Below are 15,812 nucleotides of genomic sequence, written 5' to 3'. Positions count from 1 at the left end.
AGCAGTTGTCAGAACATTACACAGTACTATCACCTTGCTAAAGCCACCAGTAGTCACATAGAACACATAGGTCACTGATTATTCTGCAACATGAGCAGAAGTCAAGTAAACATTCCCAAAATACACATATCAGGGTAAAAGCACATAATACCAGAAAAACATACGGTCACAGTAAACACATTACTACAAATGCACTTGCCCTAGTAAACATACCATAAATGCCCACAACCAGAACATAAGAAAATACATGGCAATTCAGCAAAACTTATCACCACAAAGGCAGAATCAGCATTGCCAAGACATTATCATGACTGCGCATAGTATGACACGGTAGCAAAAGCTCGTGGCATACAGCAACAACATCAGCATGAATGCACCTAACACCATAGCAGAAATGCATGTTATTTGGCACAAGTGCCTCAATCGCCACCCCTTGCGCTATACTGGGGGATAGGGCCCGGTGGAGCAGGGGGCCTCTGATGAGGCTTTCACCCCACCCGTGATCCACAAAACATGAGAAGAGGGCGCTCAGTGGGAACAGGGGACCTCTGTTTAGGTTTCCTACTCGCCTGCGAGCCTCACAACAGAAATGTGGACCTAGTGGAGCGGGGGCCTCCGATGAGGCTTCCACCCCGCCCTGGCAATGCACCTGCACCCGACGTGGTGCCCGAGCCTCCTCCAGCCCTCCCGGGCCGCAGCAGTGAAGGCATCAAAGTGGATGTCTGCCTGTGCCTCGGGGGCTCTCCTCAAAGCGCCCCAGTCGCCCGGGGGCACAACAACAATGTGCTCCCTCTATTTTTCCTCTGCTCGTGTCCCGGGGGCACCTCAATGAGTGCGTTTCGGACACGATGTGACACTGCAGCCTGCCCAGGCCGTGGCCGTGATTTCCCCTTGGGGAGATACAGAAAAGTGCTCTCAAAGCACGACAAAGGTAGCGCTCTAATCAAATAAAGGGAAGTGCTCCACAGGCACTCTGCTCCACTACAGGAGCCTTTAGGTGCAGTGCTATCCTTGCGCTGAAAACAAGTAATACCAGGGGAGCAGGGGACCCAGCACCCAGCCCCTGGGAACACCAGTGAAACGCAGGGCAGCAGGACCCAATAACAGGCCAGCACAAGGGGGATGCAGTCAGTGGCAGTTTCTCCGAGTGACCCAGCAGGTCACAGGTCACCACAGCAGCAGCAGTCCAAGGCAGTTCCTGGCGAGTCCCTCCAGCAGCATTCTGTGTCCATTTCTTCAAGATATTTCTTGTGTATTTCTCATGGGAAAAATCCCCTGTACTTATACTCAGTTTTGCAAAGCACTTTCAAAGTGGGGGAGAAGGTGTTCCAAACAGTTATAACTGTTCTAGGAGTGTCCCCTCTCTCCTCCAGCACAGGCTCCAGACACCAGTTGGGGGTAAATGACCCCTTTGTGTGAGGCCAAAGCACAGCCTTTAACAATGCCTCCCCTTCTCTCAGCCCAGAAAGACCATTCAAAATGTAGATGCACCTCTGTGATACCTCCACCCTGCCTGTGTACAGGCTGTCTGAAAAGTATGGGCAAAGCCCAGCTGTCACTCTGCCCCAGATGTGGATTGGAGTCCAGCTGCAAAACACCAGAGTCATAAGCACAAAGAAATGCTCACTTTCTAGAAGTGGCATTTCTATGATGGTAATAAAAAATCCACCTACACCAGTAAGCAGCATTTCTCACTAGCATTATAACCATACCAAACATACCTACGCAACCCCTCATAGGGCCAGGTCCAACATTACCTATCTGTATACTTTGGATCCTCACGTTTCATTTCAATAGTATTGTTTCATTTGCAGCTGTTTCCATTACACCATTTCACACCCCTTCTCTTTGTTAAATTTAGGACTTGGTGATAGTGCCATCAACCACTACAGGTACACACATACAAATGCACACAAGAACATCCCTACTAAAGCAGACAAATGCCATCAGAATAGAACAAAATAATTTTGCACGCAATTTGATGAATAGGATAATGGTAATATATATAAATTAACAAAAGCTAAATATCTGTTATCGTTTCTCATGGTTTCCCTATCATCGGATCCCATCCGGGTTCCATCTATCATGACTTCTCGTCAAGGTATCCTCTGCCATGTCCACTGTGACGTGTGGTATTCGGCTGACTGCCTGTATTGCTCAATCTATAGGGTATTGTGGTATTGCAATGTTTGAGAACCAGATATGTTTTTATAATGCCATAGACAACATGCTCCATAATGCTTCACAATGCTATAGACAATATGCATCATAACCCTTTGCAGTAGCATAGACTGGATAATATGCACAATGAAGAACACTATGGACATCAGACACTACACTATTATTGTAGGACTGTACGGCAAAGGTAGAGACCCTGCAAGACTAGAGGTAAATCCTGGTCACCATCTTTGGTGTGGCTAGTTTTATAAATATCAGCCCCATCCAATGCTCTCTGCTCATAATTGCCAATTTCCAAAGCAGCGGTTAGACGCCAGAGCAGTTCCAAGGATCCTGTCGGCCCGCTGGCCTTCCTGACGTGGGCACGAGCAAGCGAGAGGTTTGGGTTTGCATCATGCAGACTAGGTGAATGACGGTAAGCCTCAATTCCGTTGTGTTTTTGGCAGCAGTCATTCTGCGTACAGGGTGCATGAGACAAGTGTTAACTCGCTCAGATGCTTCATTTCAGTGCGAATGAAAGGCTGATCTGTTGTATTCGCATTCTGGGCAGATTCAAGACATTTATGATACAAAGCCATACTCATGTATTCTTAGGATTTCATCACATTACCAAGCAAGACGCTCTTGATATGATAGAATACTGCTGGCTATTGTTATAAATATTTGTTTAAAGCACAAGGGACTGCATCAAGTTTACAGGAATTAATTAAAGGCTAAGCCAATTGGTCTAAATCTATATTGAAAAGACAAAAGCACTTTACACTGAGCAATATTTATAGTTTGGGTTGGTTAACTAACTCTGCAAAGCAACTGGACCTGTGAGCAGAATACAATATTGAGCAATAACTGCATGTGTGATTGGAGGCGTGCAGTATACAGCGTGAGCAATACCTACATGTGTGATTGCAACAGTGCAGCATCCATCATGAGCAATGACTGCACGTTTGATTGGAACAGTGCAGTATACAGCATTTAACCTTTTATTCACAGGTAAGTATCACAAGTAATTCATACTTAGACAGTATAATGAGATTCATACAGCTACAGAGCGTTATCGGCACGCTGAGTTGTCTAACCCGGATCCCATCTCCTTCCAGGTCTCCCTCCCCGCAGTAACTCCCTAAAACTCTTTCCCTCGACTGGCCACTCCGAACTTTTGTTTACTTCTGTACTACAGAATCGGTGCTGCCCAAAGGTGGGCATTTTGAGGGTTCTGCTCCTGAAGAACCACTTGCTCTCTGACAATATCTAAGGTCAATTGTCAGAGAGTTAATCTAAGGCACAATGCAAAGAACAAAAACATAAGAATTCAGACCACAATACCTGGTCTTTAAGAGCTTCCCTACAAGAGGATTACATTCACAATGTTGAGCACTAATTTAATACCCAAGTTGCAAAATGACATCGGAGAAGGTACTCTACCTCGTAGCCCAGATACAATGGCGAGAAATACAGAGGAAAAATCATCAGAGTTTAAGGATCACAACTCTTCAACAATGTCAGCCCCACCTATGAAAACTAGTCCTTTCATGGGGAGACCACCAACCATAATCAGTACATCTTTGGACCCCACAATCCCCTGTAATAAGGGGCTGGGCACCAAGAGTCCATAATCTCAGGACGCCGCCTCATTTTCACCAGGCTCGATCTCAGGTATATCTTCAGTATACTACTCCTAACCTGTGGACCTTTCCAGCGATATATTTTGTGACTCAGAAATCAAGTGTTGCAATGTGACTTTGGGGGGGGATATTGTGGATTAACAGACATTTAACTAAATAATTAACTTGGTCTAGCATCACTCTAAACCCACAAAATTAAAACCAAAGTACAGTTAAACTAATTTGTTCCAATCCTTTTCTAATTTTTCTTCCACACAAACATTTTATACTATAAGAGGCGACTTCACTCTGTTCTTTCTTAAACTTTGTCTTCAAACAATAGTTTTTTTGTGATGTTTTCTGATTTCCCTTTAGAACTTGAAGTCGGAATTATATAAAGAGAAGGATCTTCCTATGTTTTCAGATACTAACAATTTAAAAATAAAAGAGTTCTGACACGTGGCATGTGAAAACAAACCAGACGTTGGTGAGTTTCTGAATTCCAGTCAAACATAACTGACTTGCCAGAGATAATTAAACAGTACAAAACAACACATGGCCTTAGACGAACACCTTAATTACCACAGTGACTTCGCTGTCAACTGGATCAGATCAAACACGAACAAGCTTTATAAAGAGAACACATTAACAGCTGAGGTTACTGTTAAACTTTCAGAAATAACTTTAGTAACACAATGTACCTAGAATGAGTCATTTGTATCCATCTACTGCAGGCTTGAAATAAAATATGCCACTTCTGTGTAAATTTAGAACATGACAATTACGGTATATGTAATGAAGCCCATGTTTCACTTATTGCAATGCAGTTTTATTGCAATCCCAATACTTGCCTTGGATAATATTCCAGAAATAAATACCTTTATACATTTGTTGTGTTTGAGCTACTTTGTAACGATCTGTGCTGAGTTGTTTTCATTTTCTATTGCAATTTATGAGTTAATTTTCCATTTAGTTTGGCTACATCAGTGAAGAGTAAATTGTATTTAATTTGAATGTGCATGTCTATGCAGCTACTAATTTTCAAAATGTGTAGTTTTCAGGGCTCTGTAACTAGCCTCCTAAGAGCAGAGGTGGTACCATTGACTAAAGCAAGTTTATTGTTCATAAACAAAAAATAGTTTTACATTTTGGAATGTTTGGAATATGATCAGATGTGTGAATGCATCAAAGAGAACCCAATTCATTAGAATTCAAGATTAATATCAGTAGAGTTTTTTTTTTTTTTTAGCATCTATGCATTTGGCGAATTTCCCTACTGAAGAACGTCAGCCAGATGACATAAGGCTGCCATAATTCCATTATGGCGAAGGAATCAAATTACAATATACATCTTTTTGCAGCTGGTGGTTGTGTTTGTGATGCATGTACACAGGTATGGAAGAACCACTCTTACAAGAGATTGGATGAGTGATCTGAAACATTGAGACTCCACCGTGGTCTTAAATAAGACGCTATTACAAGATATTTAAACAGATTTGGTGTGAAGTAATCAATATGAAAATAGTGTAAATCAAGTAATTTTAATCATAAACAGATATAAACACTTTCTGATCAATATGAAGCTGAGAGCAAGACAACACACAATTCAGACATGGAATAGGACAACGTGCCAGGGAACACAACAGGGGCACCAATATTATCACATGAGAATAAGACAAGTGGGAAAGAGTTTCTGTATTACAGCATAGAGTTTGGTACAATCATGATGAGAGATACACTTAAGGCCATTGTTTGAATTTCAAAAAAATTAGGCTAGCCTGATGCACTGCCTTTAATTTATGTCTAGTGTTAGTCCACTAAGATGTCAGCATGCCACAATGCCCCCTTCCTAGCAGATCAGACCTCTGCAGGTTGAGTTGCCAAATAAACCAAAGATGTTGGGGTTAGGATACGAAGCAAGTATTACTTTAAGTTATGCTTGGAAAAATGGAGTGGAGGTCTAGCAAATCCAACTATGCTCTTATTTGGTTGTAGTATATATTCTCAGTCCAATCACAGAAATTCCCATTCAATTTGCTTTCTAGATACACTGCAAGAAATCACTGCTATAGATAGCTGCAGAAAGTATTAGAGATGAGTGCCTTGGTACTGAATCAAGAAACATACAGGCAGAAATATTGCAATCATTAGATGATGTTAAACAATAAATGAACAGAGACAACTTAATTGGTGATTGATGTGTGACAGAGGGCAAAGCATTTTTGGATATCTTAAAAATGGCGCATTCATGGTTCCATGTGAAAAACAAATAAGTGGGATCCATTATGGCATTTTAACTCTGGCTCTTATTTAAAAGGTTTGAAGCCTGTGAGCGAGATTGTCAGTAATAAAGTATTAAACATATGAAACTTGGTTGCGGGTGTCAAAGTTGCCATTTTTCATAGTTAGCAGAGCTGCTCATCATCACTCAACTTCAATAAATAAGACATTTTCACACAAAAAGGTTTTCTTTCAACAGAGTTTTTGTTCTGCTACAAACCAATAATTAGCCGATGTTTTACCACTATTTTTTTTTTACTTTTGGAAACTTTGTGAAGTTAACAAAGATTGTAAGGTTTACCAATATATTTCCAGAATAAGCTCAAATTCACACTCTATTATCTATATTTCTTTAAAACTACTAACAATATTTTCAAAGAATTGTTTTTGCTTTCTATCGTATCACAGTGAAAAGAATGCCTATTGAAGAAACATCAGACAACATCTTATTTTAACACTGTTATGTAAATTAATACATTTGGCAGACTGCCATAAATGTAGCATTCTAAAAACAAACATTATATCATAAATATGATCTGTATATTGTTTATTAACCTACAACACTAGATTATGAGAAAATCAGAACAAAGCGAAGATGCTTACCATTGGGGCTCCTCGATGGCCAATGATCTTTGGTCTTGGACCCAGATCGTTCTTCTCCATGATGCAAGGGGAGGAGATGGTCAGAGGAAGCAGGAAAAGTGCAACTACAACTGCTACATATGTGATGAAAATAAAAACTTGAAACACTGTAGAGGAAACAAGTAATAGTATTAGGCAACATAATAATGGTACAGGTAGCTACATCACTCAAGAAAAAAAGGTTTTCTTACAGAATAAATTATTTACAGCAAAAATGATGCTCATTAATGCCTGTACAATTCCATGGGAACTGAACTACTATGCTTGAACCTGTATAAAATAACTAAGTAAAGCAACCAATGAAAAAGTGACTCTAAAGAAAACAAAAGCAGACTACAGAATATTTTCATGCATAAAAATCCCCAATCAATAACCTATCCCAAATGCCTTAGCACTAGAAATAGAACAGTAATTCCACTAGTAGGACAATGACAAGTGATTCTGGTTGGTATTCGGGAATTTATATGATTTCAATATTCTTTTAGGTTAATACATTGGTAAGGTCAATAATTATACACAAGTTAGTGTTTATTTTGTATTGCTATAATGTACATATTTTGCGTTCTATATTATGATGTAAAGTCAGTTAGTATTCTTCATAAGAGAGAAATGAATACCATTCTTAAACATAATTGTTGTTTAATACTTCGAAACTGATATACTAGTTAAACGGTGGGGAATACCCATTCCTATGGGCTAAATGTAGGCCCATTAAGTGTATTCTCCTAATAAAAACCGTTGGTGTGGTTTTCTACACCATGAATGAGCCATTCATTCAGAAGTGTTTAAAAGACTGTGTTCTAATAATTGTCACAGAACTCTGACATTGTGATGCATTTCATAGATATCAGTGATTCTGCACTTTCACACTGATCGTGTGGCACATTTCAATAGAATAGATTATTTTTTTAAGGGTTAGACCAGTGGTTCCCAACCTTTTGACTTCGGTGGACCCCCACTTTATCATTACTGGAACCCGGGGACCCCTACTGAATTATTATTGGTATCCGGGGACCCCCTCTACTAAGTCATTACATAAAGCTGGGGACCTAATCTGTTAAGTTTATTTAATTTTATAAGAATTCACAGACCCCCTGAGAAGGCTTCGCTGACCCCCAAGGGTCCCTGGACCACAGGTTGGGAACCACTGGGTTAGACTGATTAAAAGTGTTTCAGTATGGTGTATATACAGCCCTACATCTCCGCAGACTACTCATTTTCAGAAGAATAACACTCTCTCCCTCTAAACCACAAATGAATGGAGAAACAAGTGTTCTGGGGCACTGCCTGGCAAGAACCACGAAGGAAGCGACCTTGGAAGTGATGGCAAGCATTATGTGACACTTTAGCTGTTACGTGTGGCAATTAGTGGCACCTTGCTTTGGAATGCCAAAGACTAGGCTCACCATCTGAAATTCTATTGCAACCTTTTATCATGTTCTGTGACTGGATAAAGATGTACAGGTATCAGTTTCACACTTGTAGTAAAACTTTATAAACCCTTGCTATGATATCATAACAAATGACATGGTAGAGCTCACATATGTTAATATTTAAGCAGTCGTATATAACTAACTCAGTTACTGCCTGGAAGTCAGTAACTACTGGCCGGGGGGGTTGGATGATAAAATCAATTTATTTAGTCAAAGGCAAGTCTCTTCTGAGAACATATTGCATGGTGAGAAGCAGAATCTACAGTGAATATATGGTGCAGAAAGAAAAGTGATCAGTTGTATACTGGATGCAGGAATCCATAATACACTGTAGGTACAAAAGACCCACATGGATTAATCATACATACACTGATTCAGAATTAATATATATGCATCATTAGGAAGAATGTGGGGAGATCCTTCATGTATCCTTTTCAGTGCAATGAAGAGAAAGCATACATGACCAACTTTTAGAGTTCTCGCCATTTTTTAATTTATGTACTGTGAATGGGAGATTTAATTTAGATTGTGGTATAAGTTACAGTACCTTTTTGAGTTAGTGATCATTTGTCCCTGTTGGGAAACCGTTTCTTACAAGGTACAAGGAGGTCAACCTCTGTAGATGGGGTTGGAAGGTTTAGAAAGACTTAAGTGGGAAGCAAAAATCATAGTGCATTTCAGGTCTGAAGTTGTGATGATAAAGTGCAGCCAAGGTTGCTGAGGTATTGTCAGCTAAGGCACATTCCAATAACAGGTAAGGGAGGAATTAATCAATTTGCTTCTCAACCATTTTCTCATTATTAGAGATTCACCTAGAAGAAAGGCATCTTGAGTTAAGCTCAAAGCAGATGAAATCGGGTTCACTTCAACTCCTAGGCATATTAAGAAATCAAGCAATAACATTCTTAGATGATTATCTAAGTAACCCCAGTCGAAAGAGACCAAATAACAAAAACAGAGGGTTAGGAAAAAGTGATCTGGCAGGGTTGGTAAGCTGTTGATGAGCTGAATAGGACAGAAATCAGTGACATCTGTTGTGTTGCTGACTCAAAATAGTTTTGGCCATTTATCAGTAAAATTAATAAGCAAACTGTTGAATTCAAAGGCAACACTGGGAACCAGAAGAAATGAGTCAGCCATATTTTTCAGCTGTGTATGGAGCTATTTCTTCTAACATAAGAACCATCTTTATCTACTGGTGAACTTTTAACAGCTTCCGGGTGAATAATGAATGCTTGATAAAGGGTCCTTACACACTCATGGCCTTCCTGTCAATATATATATATATATATATAGAGAGAGAGAGAGAGAGAGAGATATTTGACAATTTGGTCAACACCATTATACAATGCATGCTTGCAAAGAGCTGATATGCTGATGGTACAGTCCTAGGCTGTGTGACGTTTAAAAATGCATTAAACACATGGCTAGAAATTATAGGCTGATTGCTGGAGTAAAATCAACTAGTTTGCTGCCCCTTTTTCAAATGGCCCAATTGTTCTACACCAGAACATATTAGGACTCTCGCACTTTTGGGAATAACAGCTGCCCACATTTTAAAAGTACTACTAAATGCATTCTGGCGTTCTTAACTGATTATAAAGCTGCATTCAATGGTGCGGATCTCGTTCTGGAGCAAACTTACAAAAAGGGGGGATTACTGACGGTATACTATATCCTATAAGGGCTGTGTATGTTCAGGCTAGTTTATGGTCAAATTGGGTCAAAATTCACACCTATCCAGAAAGATATATAACAAACGAGCCTTAAGCAGGAGTACATTCTTGCAACCTGATATATGACCTGTACACACTGGCTAGGGGGAGTTAGCAAAGGAGAGACTTACATCTCAAGTTTGGTGGAGCATAAGTTTTGAATCTGCACTATGCAGACACCACTGTTATCCTGAACCAAACTGGAGCAGGGGTGCAAAAGCCTGTTAAGGGCTTAGAGTTGTACAATCATATAAAGTTGCTTGCTAATTCGACTAAGATGAATGTTATGGCATTTGGCCATTGGAAGAAATTATATTAATGGTACATACCACCAATTGGATCAGGCCAGGCCCTATAACTACCTAGGTAGCTGGTTTGAGGATAAAGGGACCCACCGAACACTATTTCAGCTTAAAGGAGTACTTACTCATATAATTGCCTGAGCATGAAGCATGAATCATGATGAGTACCTATTTTAAAGTGCATTCTTCTACAGTTGTAAATGAAGGGCCCTTACAAATGGTGTCATGAAAACAGGCCACTACCAGGTCACAACCTGGAGCCTGAAAAATACAGCATGACTTGCAAATCACAACACGGTGGAAACAAAAGCAATGTTCAAGGAACAGGTATTTAAGGTAAATGAAGAAAAAGTGAGGGCATGAGTCTCAGGAATAATTTTCTACAGAAAAACAGATTACTATCTGAAAAAAACAGAAACAGGGAAATAGGGAGGGTGAAGACTGGCAAGTCCAGAGCTACTCTTGATTAGCAAATGACGTAGAGTGAAAGGATGGTGATGAAGTTGGAAAGGGAGCAGCAGTGGGAAGCAGAGATCACATCCCACTCTCCTGGTATCACTATGGAAAGGGATGCTTCGATGTGTGGTGAATGGACATGCAAGAACTACAGGTGTAATAAAATCAAGTCCAATGTCATTCTTTGCTTTCCATTGCAAGCTGAGTTTGTTGAAGAAAAAAAAGAAGAGGCTTGTGGTTTTGACATCTTGCAGCCTTTATGGCCCTTAAAGTGGAAATAGAACTACAAGTCACTTTCAAACGTTTCGAATGGTAAATTATAATCGTAATAATAGTGGATATTTATTGAAGGTACATGTTAAACATAAATGCCTCTTTGCCCTGCGATCACCAGTTTTGCTGTACCCAACTCAATGGACCTCAGAAGTATGGAAGATAGAGTATGCATTGCTTGCATGTGAACAGCTCACCCTTGGAGTATGTATACATCTCTGCAGCAGGCCTGTAACCTACTCTGCAGTTTTACTGACCCAAGCAAAAGAGTCCAAGTGATGCGAATACATGCCTCTAGCCTAACTACAAAAATATTAACAAGAGAAGACATTACCATGCTCCAAACACATAGGTATGTTCCCACGAGCACAGTGATTTCAGGACACAAGGTGTTGCTCAGGAAGACATCGCAGACTGCACCATTCACTGCTCATGCCATATGCCAGGACCAGACCTACCTACTAACATCACATTCATACAAATGTAACTATTTGGGCTATTTCAGGCTGTAAGAATGGCTTTGACGTGTTAGTATTATTCTTTTTGTGTATATTGATTTGCTAAACTGAATTGGTGAAGTGTTCCACTCAAACATAGACAAGCAGTGCCATCATGTGGAAGACTTTCGTAAATACGTGTCAATGTTGAGAATCTAAGTGCTGATGCCTAGCACCAGCAAACACTGGCACAAATTAGGCAGTGCTCTAAAATCTGAAAAGAATACATTTGCGTTAGCTCAGAATTGTCACAAATAGAATAAGCATACTTGTACTTACGTGCTTTTTCTGATCTTGCAAACTGGCCTGCAATCAGCCAAGCCAGCATACTGACTAAAACTATCGCTCCTATGTGGAGGAAAGGAGCAGTGGCCTGGAAAAGAGCAAACAAAATTTTTATTTTCCAGATACTTTTTATTCCATTCTTTGGGTATTTTCTCTAACACCTCAAATCAACAAGGCAACCGCAGAGGACAAATATAAAAAGCACAGACTGTGTCACAAAACTTTGATAGATTTAATATCAGTGGGAAAACCAGTAAAGCAATGTATGTATCACAAATGACATCTGCGTAGTTAGGAGAATATTTTAAAAATTAAAAAGCAAGTAAAGAAGAAATGTTAAAGGGCATCCCCTAATTTGATCCTTTCCACAACAGAGAAAAAAAAAGCCTCTCCCTCAACCTGAATATTTTCCCTATCCCTGATTTACAGTTATAAATACACATTTCCTGGCCACACAAATAAGGCGGACCCATTTATGTCATTGGTTTAACCGGACTCAAATCCAATCTTTTCAATTAATGCAAATTCTATAGGCTGGGGACTTGGTGGGATGCTGTCTGCTATTTTAATGCACACGTTTGAAAATCACTTTGTTTCCAAATATATGTCTATGAAGTTTTAAAGAGAATTTCAGCCTTATCTCCTTGCACTCACATTGAGGAAACATATTTTTAGGTTTTGATCATGAACGTCTAAATGTTTCTCACATAACTAGGTAACAACAGCTAGCCTTAAGTAACCTAAGAAATTTGGCAAAGCCTAAGAAATCAAGACTGGGTTATTTTAGGCACATTAAAGGAAGGCACATCAGAAAATTAGACCATCTTGAAATTACATCACATGGCCGTTGCCCATGAGTACAGCTGAAGTGACATCATAGAAGTGAATAACTCATTTCTACAAAAATGAAGATGGTAAAAAAAAAATCTAAATTTCATTGAGAATGAGCCGAAAATGAATACTATAATCTCTGATCCCACTGAAAGTGTTACCACATTATGTACCAAAAGGGTCCCCAAATACTGTGCTCATAATACATTGACATTGCGGCTCTAATACAGTCAATAAGATGGGGCATAATTATCTGAAAGAAGAAACACAAAGGGTAATCTGGCAAAGCCATGTAATGACAGATATGAAGTTCTATATAACAGGGAGTTCAAACAATCTAACTTTACATGTGGAAAACCAGATACCAAATAATGCAAGTGCGTAATGTCATGTAACATTGATACTATGAAAGCAGATCACTCCTCACCCGTGCCCTTCCGAAACCTTCATCTCTATATCCTGCTCTGCTCTACTGATGTCAACACTAGCTACTGAATCAGTGTTAAGATACAGATGCACTTTACTTTGTGAAGCTCATCAGCAAGAGTGGTTAAATTATTAGGGTTGTAGAGAAACCCTAAGTCACTCCGACAGCTACCTAAGGGTAGCAATTACAACCCTTGTAGCTATGACCACAACACCAGCCTTCGACAATGAAGTCTATGACACTCGTCAGCTATCATCATTCACCTTCAATTGGAATTTACTTTTTCCATATATGTGCTCAGTGGTGGTTTGCTGCTCTAGCCAAACTCATAGTCAACACACGGGTGAATCATAATCCTCCATGGATTAATGTGCATGAAACATGGACAATGATAGGGTATCCATGAACATTAAAATAGTCCCCTTTTCTGAGCGCTTACGTCACAGTCTGGCTAAAAGAGAGGGTATAAACCATTTATTTTATTAACTTTAAGCACAGCTATATTTAAATATGTAGGACTGTTTATTAGGAGTTTTTCATTAACACACCAAAAACAACTCCTTAAAGATTCCCACTTACGAACACACGGAAACTCACCTGGAATGACAGGATAAGGATATCCCATTCTTCTCCCCAGACCTGTTCTATGGAGGCCATGGCTACTATAGTAGCGATGAAGATGACGACCAGTCCAATCTAAGGCAGAAAGGAGGAAGGGGTTAGAAGAAGCAATCCAGCCTTGCAGGTTGGTCCTTCAAGATTTAGGTTTCCTCAAAAACAGGTTAAACAAAACAAGCATCTTGTTTGTGGCAAGTGATAAAGGAAAGCATTCCACCCATCTCTAGAAATGTAAGCTCTTTGCCTCCCACAGTGATTTTGTGCACAATACCATGCACAGTCACTGGACACAAGGTAAGCTAGGAAGCCGAGAGGTGCCCGCTCCAAGGATCTTTGGGCACTCCGATGAACCTAAATCTATATCCGCCTACAAGGACTAGTTGTAATCACAGATCTTGTCTGAATCCTGGACGAGTGGGTTTAATGCTGAAGATAATTATACTGTGCTCAAATGGCACAGGCTACTGCTCTATACATGCTTACCTACCCGCCAGACTACGCCTTTGAAAAGGGTGTAGAAAGCTGTAAGGCACCTAATATGTGGCATTTTTACACCAGAGTCCTTTCACTGTGTGCTTAAGTCATTTTATTGACATCTTGTCCAATCAAGTGTTACCTGTAGAATATTGAGGCAAGTGTGTTCATGATATAGCTCCTCGATGCCTAATGTATCAAATGCTTCAATGCCAACCAGGCCATCCTGTTCTTTCTGTACACCTATGAACCCAGTTCTGTACAGACAGCGCTACTGTCCATTGGCCTTCCACTCCATTAATACATGTAAGACTCAGTGATGGCCTCACTTTGATTTTTGTATGACCTAAAGTTGTGTACATCAGTGCTCTTGAGAACTGAGATACAATTTCGTTTCTTGGGGTTACTATCTGAAGAGAAATTCACAGACTTGAAACCCAGCAAGCAGGTTTACTCTTCCCTAATTATGGAAGTCAATAAGCAAGTACCACTGAGCTGGGAATTGACACAGCTATTATATAAGTGCCAACGTATATTCAGCTTGTTATGCAGTTGTAAATGCCTTGCATGGTCACATAAGAAGCAAAATGCATAGCAGGCTATAACTTGTGTTTAGTACACACATGGAGGGGTCTTGAAAGAACTGTCTTACAGATAGCCGTCTTTATCAGTATTCTGATATGCCATCGCCAGTCTCACAGGTTCTCATACAGGCAGTCAGATGTTATTTACAAAGTCCATTTCCACATGTCTAGTTCGTCAAAGGGGCGATGCGTGGGAAAAAACATCAATAACTTCAAAATGGTGCTGCTTCCCCGCTGCGTGCTCGCGCCCTGAGCCTGGCAGGATTCAAAGAAAAGTGCCAGCTCTTTGATAGCTCAGCTACAACCTACTCCTGCCAAACCACCAAAGAAGACTTAATCAATCACCTAAGTGAAAGGATGCTTGACACTACTGCAGACCAAAGCAACACTTATACAGTGCACTATAAGATGCCCATGCATATTTATTACACATTTAGTAGATACTTATTTTAATTAAAAAACATGCTTCTATGCTTACTTAGGTACAATCACACCCTATAGTTTCTAATTGTTTATAAATTCTAGGTTTCCTATTCACAATTTGATTTGCACGACACTGGAAACAATTGCTCCAGCACAAACTAAAATAGAGTGAAAGATGGTGAACTGTGAAATTAAGGTAGACATCTGTATCAAATGTTTTTTTCCATTATGTGCATTAGTGCATATCCGCCCTTGCCAGCTAGGCTACTCCTCTATATGCAAAAGGCTCCCTACAGAGCTACGGGAAATGCATCCCTGTTCAGGTTTATTTTTAATGTTTTTTTGGCTTGACTCTTCTCACTTTTGTTTGAATTATTCTTCTGTCTCCCAGTAGGTGTGCCTGCTAAAGGAGATTAGAAGCCCACCACGAGTAGATGGGCTCCAGTTGAGATTTTACTTTTCCCAGCTCTTACTACACTCTTCGGTGCAAAGCAGGGTACAACCCCTCTGCTGAATGGGGGCTATGTAGCCGACGCAGCTCCAAAGCCACCACTGGTGCAAGGACGTGTCCCCTCCTTCCATGTAAAATGCTGCCCACCAAACCTAGATCCCCATTATGAGTTTGGCTGATGGAAAATTCCATCCGCCAAAATCCCGACAGGGTGGCCTACGCGGCGACCTCCCTGCTGGAGTTATTATGGGTCTCCTGCTAGCTCGGCGGGCGGAAACCTAAGTTTCTGCCCGCTGGACTATTGGCAAACAGGCTACAGCATTGTTTCCAGCTCGTAATCGA

At 40.3% G+C, this 15,812-nt stretch overlaps 1 protein-coding gene across 11 annotated transcripts in view; it reads right to left on the bottom strand.

Annotated features, from left to right (window-relative positions):
* Window positions 1-15,812, bottom strand: part of GDPD5 (glycerophosphodiester phosphodiesterase domain containing 5) — a 699,403-nt gene that overhangs the window by 124,713 nt on the left and 558,878 nt on the right. For all 11 annotated transcript variants that reach the window (XM_069203861.1, XM_069203862.1, XM_069203858.1 and 8 more), the window contains 3 exons: window positions 13,518-13,616; window positions 11,657-11,750; window positions 6,663-6,808 (listed from right to left, as the gene is read on the bottom strand). In XM_069203861.1, coding sequence (XP_069059962.1) covers window positions 6,663-6,808; window positions 11,657-11,750; window positions 13,518-13,616 — 339 coding nt within the window. The remainder of the gene's footprint in view (window positions 1-6,662; window positions 6,809-11,656; window positions 11,751-13,517; window positions 13,617-15,812) is intronic.

Source organism: Pleurodeles waltl, chromosome 8 (assembly GCF_031143425.1).
Source record: "Pleurodeles waltl isolate 20211129_DDA chromosome 8, aPleWal1.hap1.20221129, whole genome shotgun sequence".
NCBI classification, from domain to species: Eukaryota; Metazoa; Chordata; class Amphibia; order Caudata; family Salamandridae; genus Pleurodeles; species Pleurodeles waltl.
Note: the sequence above shows the minus strand (reverse complement) of the source record. Positions and strands in the feature narration are given on the sequence as shown.